General features: G+C 39.0%; 1 protein-coding gene across 5 annotated transcripts in view; it reads left to right on the top strand.

Moving 5' to 3' along the window:
* Nucleotides 1-13265, top strand: part of crebbpb (CREB binding protein b) — a 97006-nt gene that overhangs the window by 24248 nt on the left and 59493 nt on the right. For all 5 annotated transcript variants that reach the window (XM_067422650.1, XM_067422642.1, XM_067422634.1 and 2 more), the window contains exon 2: nt 10419-11062. In XM_067422650.1, the coding sequence (XP_067278751.1) occupies nt 10419-11062 (644 nt within the window). The remainder of the gene's footprint in view (nt 1-10418; nt 11063-13265) is intronic.

Genomic DNA, 13265 nt, shown 5'->3' with positions numbered 1-13265 from the left:
CGAGCGCTTTAATCTAACGCTTAACGCCGTTGCAGAGACTTTCTGTTTGTTAGATCGCGAAACAAAATGCACAAAAACTGTTCCTGCTCTTGATGTACAACCACTGATGGTATTTGGTTTTGATGAGAGAAAAAATAGGCTACGAGGGCATATTAGAAACGAGAACTTCTGACAAGTTTAACAGACTAGACCAGTGATTAAGCAAAGTGTGCAAATCTATATGCCTTTATTCACATGAAAAATCTTGGCACAACACTATTGTGTTTAGATGCAATAATTAAACGCAATTAATAAATTTAATTATAAACTCAGTATGTCTCATTTAGTTGGTAACATTTAAATTGGCCACCGTGTGAAATGACAAAATCATATAATAGAATATAACAGTATACTGATAACTGTAAGCAGGTAAGCACTACAAGATGTTTTTGAAATCATTAGAGAAAACGACAAAATTACTTATTCACAAAATTACGTGTGTGAATAAGTGCTACCTGTTTAAAATGTGCTTGCACCCGATCATATTCAGTAGAAGGTAAAAAAAAAAAAAATCCCTTAAACTTTAACATCCCGCTCATGCCCATCGCCGTGATCATCTGTATCAAGCTAGTGGTTTACCGTGTGAGTTCTGAACACTGCATCATGTGCTTATTTAAATCTTTTCGTTTCTACACATATTACATATTCCTCATGTCTGTGAGGCAAGCCTGCCGAGTTTCAGTTTATTTGAGACGCGCTTCAGTTCATGAGCAATGAAAGCGATGGCTTCCGCGACCTAGTCTACTTATTTATTTCTTATTTAACATGCAATTAACCGAAGAAACCTTTATTAAAATTAAGAGACAATTTGTACAAAACGAAAGAAAGGCTTTTTACAAAACTTAATATTAAACTAAATATAACCACCAAACTCATTTCTGACCCACTTGCATCTTTGCACTATAGCCTATCATAATCAGATGAAATCTAAAAATAATATTATAATATTTAAACATAAATATGAAGAAAAAAAAAACATTGTTTAATGGCTACAACAAGTAGCCTTTAGTAAGCTACAGATTTATGTCATGTCTGAGCTGGATTTGAACGAACATCATTTTACCGATGGGTTCATGAGCGCGCGCCTGCGGATTATTGAGCTGATCACACCGGCTCCGCTCCGCTAATTAGTCATTACAGGCTCGTTCTCGATACTTACACGGGCAGGGCCGGTCTCTCGGGTGCATGGGCTCGGGTAGGGTTGGGCTTTATTTTTTTGAGCCGATCTACGCTCTAGTTCTGGCGAAAAATGTACTGCTGTGCCGGCCCGTTGTCATAAATTGTTCTCGTGATGGAGCAGTAGTGGGGCGCTCTCGGAGCGAGTACAAACCACAACGCTCCGACTTTTAAAAAAAATCGCTCCTCACTCCATTCAAAATCTCGCCGCTCCACTCCTCACTCCGCTCACATAGGCCTACTCTGCTTCGCAGGCTGTGGAGAATTGCAATCCTCCATAGCCACAGAGCGCTGTCATGACAGCGAGGGCATCACGTCGCAGGCTTACGGTATCGATAAGAGGCAGTTTTAATCTGACAATTTGACCGAAAAGATTTCATTTTGTCGGACATTTAATTTTTTTTCACGGACAACGGAAACCCTGGCGTCAACCTAAAACAGACACTTTTCACAATGTTGAAGTAGCCTATTAAAATCATTCATATATTGCATGCCATTGCGATATTCATATTGCGATATGTACATTTGCGATATTTCGATAATTTTGATATATTGCACAGCCCTAATATATATAAAAGTCCTTCTCAAAAAATTAGCATAGTGATAAAGTTCATTATTTTCCATAATGTAATGATAAAAATTAAACTTTCATATATTTTAGATTCATTGCACACCAACTGAAATATTTCAGGTCTTTTATTGTTTAAATACTGATGATTTTGGCATACAGCTCATGAAAACCCAAAATTCCTATCTCAAAAAATTAGCATATCATGAAAAGGTTCTCTAAACGAGCTATTAACCTAATCATCTGAATCAACTAATGAACTCTAAACACCTGCAAAAGATTCCTGAGGCTTTTAAAAACTCCCAACCTGGTTCATTAATCAAAACCGCAATCATGGGTAAGACTGCCGACCTGACTGCTGTCCAGAAGGCCATCATTGACACCCTCACGCGAGAGGGTAAGACACAGAAAGACATTTCTGAACGAATAGGCTGTTCCCAGAGTGCTGTATCAAGGCACCTCACTGGGAAGTCTGTGGGAAGGAAAAAGTGTGGCAAAAAACGCTGCCCAACGAGAAGAGGTGACCGGACCCTGAGGAAGATTGTGGAGAAGGACCGATTCCAAACCTTGGGGGACCTGCGGAAGCAGTGGACTGAGTCTGGAGTAGAAACATCCAGAGTAACCGTGCTCAGGCGTGTGCAGGAAATGGGCTACAGGTGCCGCATTCCCCAGGTCAAGACACTTCGGGCTACAGAGAAGCAGCACTGGACTGTTGCTCAGTGGTCCAAAGTACTTTTTACGGATGAAAGCACAATTTGCATGTCATTCGGAAATCAAGGTGCCAGAGTCTGGAGGAAGACTGGGGAGAAGGAAATGCCAAAATGCCTGAAGTCCAGTGTCAAGTACCCACAGTCAGTAATGGTCTGGAGTGCCATGTCAGCTGCTGGTGTTGGTCCACTGTGTTTTATCAAGGGCAGGGTCAATGCAGCTAGCTATCAGGAGATTTTGGAGCACTTCATGCTTCCATCTGCTGAAAAGCTTTATGAATATGATTTCATTTTTCAGCATGACCTGGGACCTGCTCACAGTGCCAAAACCACTGGTAAATGGTTTACTGACCATGGTATTACTGTGCTCAATTGGCCTGCCAACTGTCCTGACCTGAACCCCATAGAGAATCTGTGGGATATTGTGAAGAGAAAGTTGAGAGACGCAAGACCCACCACTCTGGATGAGCTTAAGGCCGCTATCGAAGCATCCTGGGCCTCCATAACACCTCAGCAGAGCCACAGGCTGATCGCCTCCATGCCACACCGCACTGAAGCAGTCATTTCTGCAAAAGGATTCCTGACCAAGTATTGAGTGCATGACTGAACATAATTATTTGAAGGTTGACTTTTTTTGTAATAAAAACACTTTTCTTTTATTGGTCACAGCGATAATAAGAGAAAAACGTGGGCAAAGCGGTCTCTCTTTGTAAACTGTTCAATGCATGCACCCGGAAGATGCAAATGGGAACTCGCGCGTGCTGAGAGAAGGTTTATCTCTGTGTACTCGTCCCAAAGCGCGCGCACGTCTTAAAGCGTGCAAATATTTAGTTATCTTTCAAGTGTTGTGCTTGAACAGACAAACTCAGACAAGAAGTATGTCAAAATGTCCATCTTGATAAGTATCCAAGCAGACATAGTCTGAATATGCCTTAACCCTTTAGAACCTGAAGCTAAAAAGGGGCGTTTTCACATATTGTTTTTTTGACTGTAGAATTATAACAATGTGGTATCCTCAATTGCAAGGTGTTATTTTTTTCAGAAGACAACTGGCTTTCAATAAATTAGTTATTGACCCTCACTGTATGTGGTAAGTTTGAAAATAGAATTTAAATAGGCAAAAACTGCAAAAACAGGAGTACATTTTACTGCTTTTTATTGAGAAAAAAATCAGAAACTCACTGAATAAAAGAATCTAATACTTTAAACTTGAAGAATAAACTATAATACATATATACAAGTCTTTTTGTGACACTGGGTTGCAGAGTTTTCACTCAGGAGCCTTTTTCTTTACCCCATGGCCCCACTGAGGTGGTGTTGTGGATGGCCCGTTTGCTTTTGTATAAGCCACACTGGAAAAAAACAAAACAAGCTTGTATTACAAACTCACAATATATGTATAAATGTATTTTCCATTATAAAATAATACATTAGTTAAAGCAAAATTGTAAAAAAGCAAACAAAAACAAACACTTAGTTTTAAATACAACCAAAGATGAGCGGCTGGACCGATTCTTATTTTTAGCCATGATTCTGAGCACTCCCTGCTGAGAATAAGGAGACATTACAACAGTGTTAACTTCCGCACACAGTTTTCAAAGCATAAAGTTAGGTGTATGTGTGCAAACAGTGACCTTTTATTAGTCTAAACTTTGTTTTCGTTGATAAAGGTAAGGGTGCTCTGATCAGGATTTTTGGAGCCTTTCACAGGAAGCAGTATTTTCCGATCCGGATCAAAATACCGATTTATTTGAAGCCTTTTTTTTTTATCATGTATAATTATTTATAGGGGATTTTACAGACATTCATTTAGGACCTGAATTTTATTTATGAAAATGGGGGATTGTTGTTTTTTTTGTTTGTTTTTTCAGGTAGGTCTAACATTAGTATTGAGGTAAGAAATACTAAAGAAATTTAATAAAGAATCAGGACCCAATTTATGACGTCGACGCAAAAAATACGTCGACGCAAAATATGCGCATCGATTCGTCAGACTCAAAATAAAGATGGCGGCGCCGGAGAGTAGTAGCAACCATAGATGTACATAATAAAGTATATTATGTAATTAAGTATATTATTTATTATGTATATCTATGGTAGCAACACGAGTGGCTCCTCAGACTTTTAGAAGTGCAAGGCTTGCGGGTTGGCCACAGTATATGGGGTTGGCGCGCGGTGCGCACGGAGCATCACAGGCATGCGCGCACGCGTTTTGTTGTCACGGCTACATAAACAAATTTCTGCACACAGGAAGACAGATGTTTTGGTAATATTTGATGTATTTTAATCACAAAAACAAACGTTTGCATCAAGTGAAAGCATCGGACACATTGACGTTACCTACATAATAAGCTGTTTTAAATTTAAAATGTTCAATGTCTAATCGCGCTGATGTGACCGAGGGTATCCATCCTCTAAGTGAGCAGTTTCATCCCAGGACTATTCCGGTTTTAAACGGAGTATTGGCGCCCATAATGCACTCTACATGTAACTTTTTTCACTGTCATGCCGCGGATGCGCGTGGCGTTTCTGTTGCGGATCAGCCACGGGGCTGCGTGGCGTTTTCTCTGCCTTTGCACACTAGAAGCGTGTCTGACGCGGCGCTGCTGCTGCTATTGATGCGGAGGGAAGCCCTATTCCTAATGTTAAACATAAATAGCCTACTGATACAGCAAAGAAAACGTCGGGAGTAGCCACATATCTATGGTATTGACGGCAAAATAGGCTACAGAATATTTCGTTCTGTATTGACAGTTGCAATATTTCAAAATCGATAATTGACGTTTTTTATTATTACAATTAGGCCTATATCTGCATTTATGTAAACCTACAGACTTTCAAACATGAAAATGTAATTTAATAATATGTATTCGTGTCAAAATGATATATAAACATCTTTTCCTATTCTATTTTGCCCGGAGACGCTCCCAACACACGTGAAAAATAGGCGCTCTTCTATGTCCAGCATGTGCGCGTTTTCCGCGCGTCACAGGCAGTGTGCAAACTCCAACCTGTTAACATGTGAGCCGAAACAAAAACGGACACGCCACGCAGCCGAGACGCTCACGCTTGCAGTGTGTCCCTGGATTTAATTAACCAACTTGTTGATATTTAATCGATGGGCATAGCCTGTAGGCTGAGTTGCATACATAGAAAAATCGTATAATATGTTTCTTTGTTGTAGGTTAATACTTATTTATTTGTGTGTGTGTGTGTGTGTGTGTGTGTGTGTGTGTGTGTGTGTGCACTTTATGATTTTATTGAATGCATTGTTCTTGTATAGTCTTTTACTTTGGAATTTTAAGAGCAATAAACATATATTGCAATGTTAAGGAATTCGTTTTTTCATTCTGATAATTAAATCAACATGTATAAATTGCTATTAGGCAATTAATGGGGAGATAATCGGTTCGAATCGAATCGAACCGTAACCGAATCGGACAGGAAAAATTAATCGTTAGATTAATCGATGCATCGAAAAAATAATCGCTAGATTAATCGTTTAAAAAATAATCGTTTATCCCAGCCCTAGTTAGGTGGCCTTAAGTACTATGTACTAACATTTTAATTAATAATTTGATACAATGCACTTATTGTGTACATACATTTTTTTACATTGTACTTACATTTAAAAAAAAAAAATACCTGCATGTTATTACGTCTGTAATTAATTTCTGTAGTTACATTTGTATTTACACAGTTGGCACTTCCCTTACACCTAACCTTACCCTTAAACTGACCCATCCCACTATACCTTTCCCTAACTCTACCGGTATCCCATCTCAATAGCAGCAAAGGTGTTTGGCAATACAATTTGAACACAGTACATAGTACTTAAGGCCACCTAATATAAATTGGGGCCAAGAATCAAATGTAAATTAATATTAGTCTTCCCTGAATAAATTAGATTAATTCTTACAAAAGTTAGCCATGCAAGAGCAGTGAGTGTCATTTAAGGTTAATCAAACAACAAGACAAAGAGAAACTCAGAGACAGCAGCAGTTTATTTGACTGCTGTCACTTTAAGAGTGAATACATGGATATGGTTAGGCTACATGCAGTTACACAAATATTAACATTCACTCGTGAGGTGTGTGTGTGAGATCACGGTCACTTGGAGAGCGCGTGAGTGCTGAGTGAACACTGGCAAGACTTTAAAAATAAATGCAAATTATAAACTTTAGTGACGATGCGACACTGCCTCGATTGCGCAAGTGGTAAATTCTGTGTCAACTGTGCAGCTCGATTTTAGTGCAGATGCGATGCGGTGATGTGAAGCCATTTGAGCACTTTGAGAGGAAAAGAGAGAGCGAGCATGCGAACGCGGTGATTCACTTGCGCTGTTTGTGAACTTACGTCTCACAGAAAATTTTCAAATGACTTTGTAAGTTATTTAATACAGAAATATGATTCATATCTCACTCTCAGCATTATAATTATTTTACCTGTGCCGGAAAGAGAATGAGACTGTGCTGCTGCATGTCATGCCCTAGTTCTCGGCAGGCACATGTCTTCATGTGTCGTCAGTAGGGATGCTTCGATCCGATACTTAGGATCGGTATCTGCTCCGATCTGCCATTATTTGCCGGATCGGGTAACGGACAGACAGGACCGATCCAAATTCGATAATGTGCGCATAATATTCTGTTACTGTTAAGCCCCAGTGCCCCACAAAAGGCACAGAAACATTATAAAGCACCATCAATGATTCGTGCTCTATATTATAAGTGTTCTGAAGCCATTCCATAGTTTAATGTGAGGTACAGATGAATATTTAAGTCATTAAATTCAAGTTCAAGTCAATGCATCCCTCCGCTGCGGCTCTCAGTCACTTCCCATTCAGCTTTCAAACTGTGTGTCGCGTTCAGTTACGACAGTTAACACGAAACTCTCTCCAAGATTATTTATTGTTTCTGTTATTATGCTTGATCTGTAGATAAAGCTCTATGGTTTGGTTTCTCAAAAAATGACTATCTGCTGGTGTTTATTGCTGTAAATCGTGTTACTTTCTACCGGGTGTCTGTTAGATCACAACACTGGACTAGAGATTGTATTGTTCTTCTCACACAGTAACTGAAATGTTAGACTGTTAAAATAAACGGCTTATAAGAATACTGCATAGATACACTATGCGTCTATATATCTTGCTTTTAACTTCTCAATGCGGATTGAGCGTGGCATGCTGTGAGCGTCTATGGCTGTGAGCATGTGACTCTGTGTTGCTTCAAGCGGATCATCCTGCGCACGGGATGCGCATACTCGCTTTTTGTGCCGCTCTATATTATAATACTTTTGTGCTATGAAAGCCTTATTAATAGCCTTTCTTGTTCTGCCCTATCTATATGTTGCTGCCTCATTAAAAAATGCACTATACATTTAAAATAAATGTAATTTCTTAGTATATAGGCCCTATTTCTATAAATATATTTACTTGTTTTTCATGAATGTATTTTGTGTAACATTTTACCAGATTTACAGCTACGCTTATTCAGTAAATCTACATAGATTTTTTTAAACAAAACTGCATTGGTATCAGATTGGTTTAGTATCGTTATTGACAGATACTCCGAATATTTAAGATCGGATCGGTTCTGAAAAAATGGTATTGGTGCATCCCTAGTCATCCTAAGGAGAACGGTTTGAGATCGGCCTTTTTAGAGGCCGCCGATCAATCATCTCAAAATGATTATCGGCCAAATGAGATCGGTTGCCGATCAATCGGAGCACCCCTAGTTGAAGGAATAGTTCACCCAAAAATATTTTACTCACCCTCGAGCCATCCTAGGTGTGTATGACTTTTTTCAAGTTATTTTAACAAATGTCCTGGCTCTTCCTAGCTTTATAATGGCACTAAATAGCAGTCCAAAATTTGAAGCCCAAAATAGTGCATTCATCCATTATAAAAGTATTCCTCACTGCTCCGGGGGTTCATAAAGGCCTTTTGAAGCGAATCGATGGGTGTGTGTAAAAATAAAAAAAATATATAAATAACACGTTATAAAGTAAGAAAATCTAGCTTACAGCGGACCGCCTTCTGTATTCAACTTACACAGCAAGTGTAACACCTTTAACAGTTCAAAACCAATATGGGCCAGTGAGCAGGGTTCCATACATGCATATCTATTGCCATGTATAATGATAGCAGTTACAGGGTATCCGCGGGGTCTTGAAAAGTCTTAAAAGGTGATAAATCAATTTTGGGAAAATTAAGACCCTTATAAAGTATTAAAAAGTCTTATCACGGCTTTATAAAGTCTTAAATTTTGAAAGTATTTTGTTCAAGCTTTGTCAAAAGAGTTTGACTCCAAAAAGTATTTATGAATATATTTCTTTTCATCCCCATAAGTATTAAAAAACAAGGGGCGCTCAGTCTGAGATCAGCTCGGAGCGCGCGCGCCAGGGATGGACATTAGCGCCGCCACCAGCCAAATGCGGCTGATTTTGAGTTGTGGCGGGTAAACTCGCCTCACCTACCGAGCTGTTTCACCTCTTTGTAAACTTTGTTCAATGCATGGGAGTGCTGCCGTATGTGCGCATATGACCAGTCGTTTTCTCCGTCATCACTCGCGTGAAGACGCGCTGTGAGACTCGCGCGCGCTGAGAGAAGATCTGATGCTGTGCATCATCCGAGAGCGCGCGCGAGTCTCACAGCGCGCAAATATTGAGTTCTCTTTCAAGTCTTGCGCTTAAATGGACAAACTCACACAAGAAGTATGTCAACATGTCCATCTTGATGAGTATCCTAGCAGACATAGTCTAAATATGCCTTAAGTGAAAGACGAGCATATCCCTGCCTCAGGTCTTAAAGGCGCAGTAGCCTTTACTGCTGCCTGAGTGATGTCCTTATATTTAGTTTGACATTAAACAATGCTCTTGATTGAATAGTTTTTGTAAGTTTAATAAGGATTAATCTTTCATTTAAACAGTTAAATATGCAGTTATTTTACATTTGATTATTTTATTCAATTGCTGTACCTTTCTGCAGGCCAGTAGACCTGTACATTATTATTTAATGAACACATGAGTGAGGTCGAGTTAAACAATCTAGTTTGAATTTTATTTTTCGGTTTTCGGCTTTGGTTTCTTCTTTTTTTGTTTCGGTCAAGAATTTTGATTTCGGTGCATCCCTACTGACAATGTTCTGCTCAGTATGTTGTCAACACGCTTCAAAGATGCCAGAACGAATAGTTTCATTCTTGGGACTAAAAACCATAAAACTGGAAGCCATAAAAGACCACAAATCATCGTGAAAATGTCAGGAATTCATTGAGACTTGAGATTAAATAAACTGCTTAAGTATTGTAGAGCTTGTAGTATTAATTTGTTAAAAACAAAACAGTGGCTGGTAAAAACATTGAGTGGTAGACTTTGAAAAAAGTTCATTTCCATCCCTGGCGCACGCCGTCTACGGGTGACGTCATGTATTTTGTGGAATGCGCAGTTAGGTAATGTGTCGCCCTCCATACGTTGTAAAACAGATATGCAATATAAACAATACAAAATTGGCCTACGATAGAGATTTTAAGTCTACATTCGACTACAACTGTTTATTAAAGGTTTGTTGCCGATTAGAACTTGAAGTGCGATGAGGTCTTAAAATATTTTGGGAAGGTCTTAAAAAAGTCTTAAAAAGGTATTGAAATTAACTTCAGGATTCCTGCATATACCCTGAGTTAAGAGGTACACAATTTCCTCAATTCACAAAATATTTCACAACTGAAAACGTACAATATTCATTTACAGGGTACATTTATTAGAAATTCTTGTCAATTAATTCTAATTGGATTAGTTGTCCCTTCACGGGCCAATTGTCAACCTAATATCAAGTGAAAATGAACCGATATTGGGTAGTTGACTTGTTCTAATTGAAATATCGGTTTACTAATGATGACTACTGTGCTAATACCCACTTTTTCCTCTCTTTTTAGACTTTGTGTCTTTGTTCGACTTGGAAAACGATCTTCCTGATGAGCTGATACCCAATGGAGACCTGGGGCTGATGTCCATGCCCTCTAATGGAGATGGAGGGGTGGGAGGCCGGATGGGGGGCAACGTCCCAGATGCTGCTGCCAAGCACAAGCAGCTGTCTCAGCTCCTGCAGGCAGGGAGCGGCTCTGGTCTGGGTGGAAACCTCAGCCCTCAGTCTGGAATGGGTGGCCAGCTGGGTGCCTTGGGGAAGAGTCCCATGGGCCAGGGCTCACCTGGTCACCAGACCCAACCTCCGAAACAGGTTGGCACCCCTACCGGTCAGGGCAACAATAGTCCGGGTATGGGCCTCAATGCGGGTTTCAACCCAGCCATGCTGAACAATAACAACCAGGCTCATGGACTCATGGGGCAGAACATGGCTCAGCAGGGGCAGATGATGAATGGGGTGATGGGGCCGGCCGGAAGAGGCAGGGCAGCTCCAGGGATGCAATACCAGGGTCAGGGGATGCAGGGACCATCAGTGGGAGCAGGAGCCGGGCCGGGTGTTTCTGGCAGTGTATTGGCGGAGACGCTTACCCAGGGTTCACCACAGATGGGGGCACACAATACCATGAATCCCCAGCAAGCAGGAAACATGAACAAGGTATGTTAACATTGCTATTTTTCAGCCCTTGCATCCTAAAACCTTTCTTTAATGTTCTGCATAGTTGGGTTTGAATGATTTAAACAAGCTAACATGCATTATAAATAAATAGTTTCGGTTTCGACCAGCTTCGTATACATTTAGTTTCAGTTTCAACCTATAATTTTTTACTTCAAATGGTAGTGCTATTTTTGTTGCTTGGATTTAAGTATCATGTAGGATGGTTTTCGACTTTCATACTTGTAGTATGATAATTTGGTTGTTTTGTTTCTCATATTTGTTATCAATTGTCAGAATTAAAGGCCTTAATATTAAAATAAATTCTGGGTTATTTATGTAGTAATAATCAGAACGCAGATTTCGATGCCGCCCCCTGTTTAAATATACTTTCGCACTTTGGATTGAACTGAGGCAGATACACACATGCGCTTAGTGCTAGTCACATAACATAACTATTCTGTGTTTTCAATTTAAATGCACTTAAGTATCAGCAAAACTGATGTGAAAACTACTGTTTTATTCATATCAGACACGCATTATATAAGTTACTATATAGTTTACTCTATTCTTCATCTCCCAGTTTACTGGTAAGTTATTTTCATACATTTCGTGAGACGTGGATAAATTTACATTATGTAAATCTGACAGATCTGATTCTCTGAGGCGCAAACTATGGTGGCACCCATCGTGCATTATATAACTAACTTGATCATTATAAGGGATTTAATTGACAAAACACATTCACTTACAAATATTTGAAAATCAGAATATCAGCTAGTTCATGACAAGTTTGTGAATATTATGAATAAAAAAAGAAAAAAGCTAAATAAACCGATACAGCTGAGCTGTCATACAGCGTTATTGTGGCTGCTGTGTATCATGTGAGAAGCACAATGCGTCGCAATGGAAACAATAAGGCGATGCATTCTTAAATATTTAGGCAGACAATATGGTCATATTTCTGCAAAATAATGCTGACTTGAAGCTGGTTTGGAGGATACCAAGAATATAGACCACTTTGCTGTTGTTAGTACTGTAACTGTTATTTAGTATTAAATTAGGCTGATTGTAGTTGCGTTATGGTGGCTTAGGTTTTACTGTGAATTTGTTAAGTAAATTGTATCTATTTTAGGGATGGCTTGATACCACAATTTTGGCTTCGGTACGGTACCACAATCTAATACCGAAGTACCGATATTAAATCGATATCACACGGTCTGATATTAGTGGGGGTATATTGTAATGTACGCAAATGAGTACAATTATTCAAGTTTTGAGTTTATAAAGTGGGAAATTACCACAAATTTTTATTAGTAAATTAATCAGCAAAGCTTATCACATTAAATCAGTCATTTGAAAACTTTCTTGTGAGAAATAATTGCAGCAAAAATCTCTTAAAATTTGCAAATTCCTTTGCAAATAAATGTCTAAATGTCTAGAAAATAAATGTCTAAATGAGATGGTTTGAATGATTCACTGACCTGCCGATCTCTTAAGAAGTCTTAAAGTCAGAATAGTGACAGATGCTGCTTGGCTAGGTTTGATGGTTCTTCATCAGTTTTATAAGCAAAGTAATTACAAATTTCACTTCTACTCCTCTCGTTATTAATTCGTTTTGGGCATCTTGAGTGAGATTCAGCTGCTTTATCCATTTTGTTCGTCTATGTTGTTGTCATATTTGCCGGTTGTTTCGGGTCAGTTTGGGTAGCGCGCTGCCATCTAGCTGTGAACTTCGGAAAAGCAGCATATACCAAAATGTGCCAAATCATGATATCATACCGTTTTAAATAAAATGTATACCGGTATTTTTCCAGTACCGGTTTACCGTGCATCCCTAATCTATTTATATATTCAAGTATACTTTAAACTTTAAATAAATTGTTAAATTTAAAGAATAAAAAAATCGATAAAAAGACATTCTTTAATATCATCCGTTGTTTTGTAATTTTTAGTATTGGTTGTGCCGTTTTAAATTTACCATTTTGGCACCGATATCCCAAAAAACCTAAACGATACCCAACCCTAATCGCGATGCATCGAAGAGACGATTAACTTCGACACCACTAACATACACACACAAGATGTGTTCCAATCGATCATAAGTCAGGGTTGTAAACACGCTTTTAGGCTCTCTCTCACTTTGCCTAAGTCTCACGCCGAACTGCCAAACCTGCTTTTGATATAAAAATTTAAGCTTTTAAAA

The sequence above is a fragment of the Pseudorasbora parva genome, chromosome 2, assembly GCF_024679245.1.
Source record: "Pseudorasbora parva isolate DD20220531a chromosome 2, ASM2467924v1, whole genome shotgun sequence".
In the NCBI taxonomy this organism is placed as follows: domain Eukaryota; kingdom Metazoa; phylum Chordata; class Actinopteri; order Cypriniformes; family Gobionidae; genus Pseudorasbora; species Pseudorasbora parva.
The sequence above is the reverse complement of the archived record's forward strand: the minus strand, read 5'-3'. Positions and strand labels throughout refer to the sequence as shown.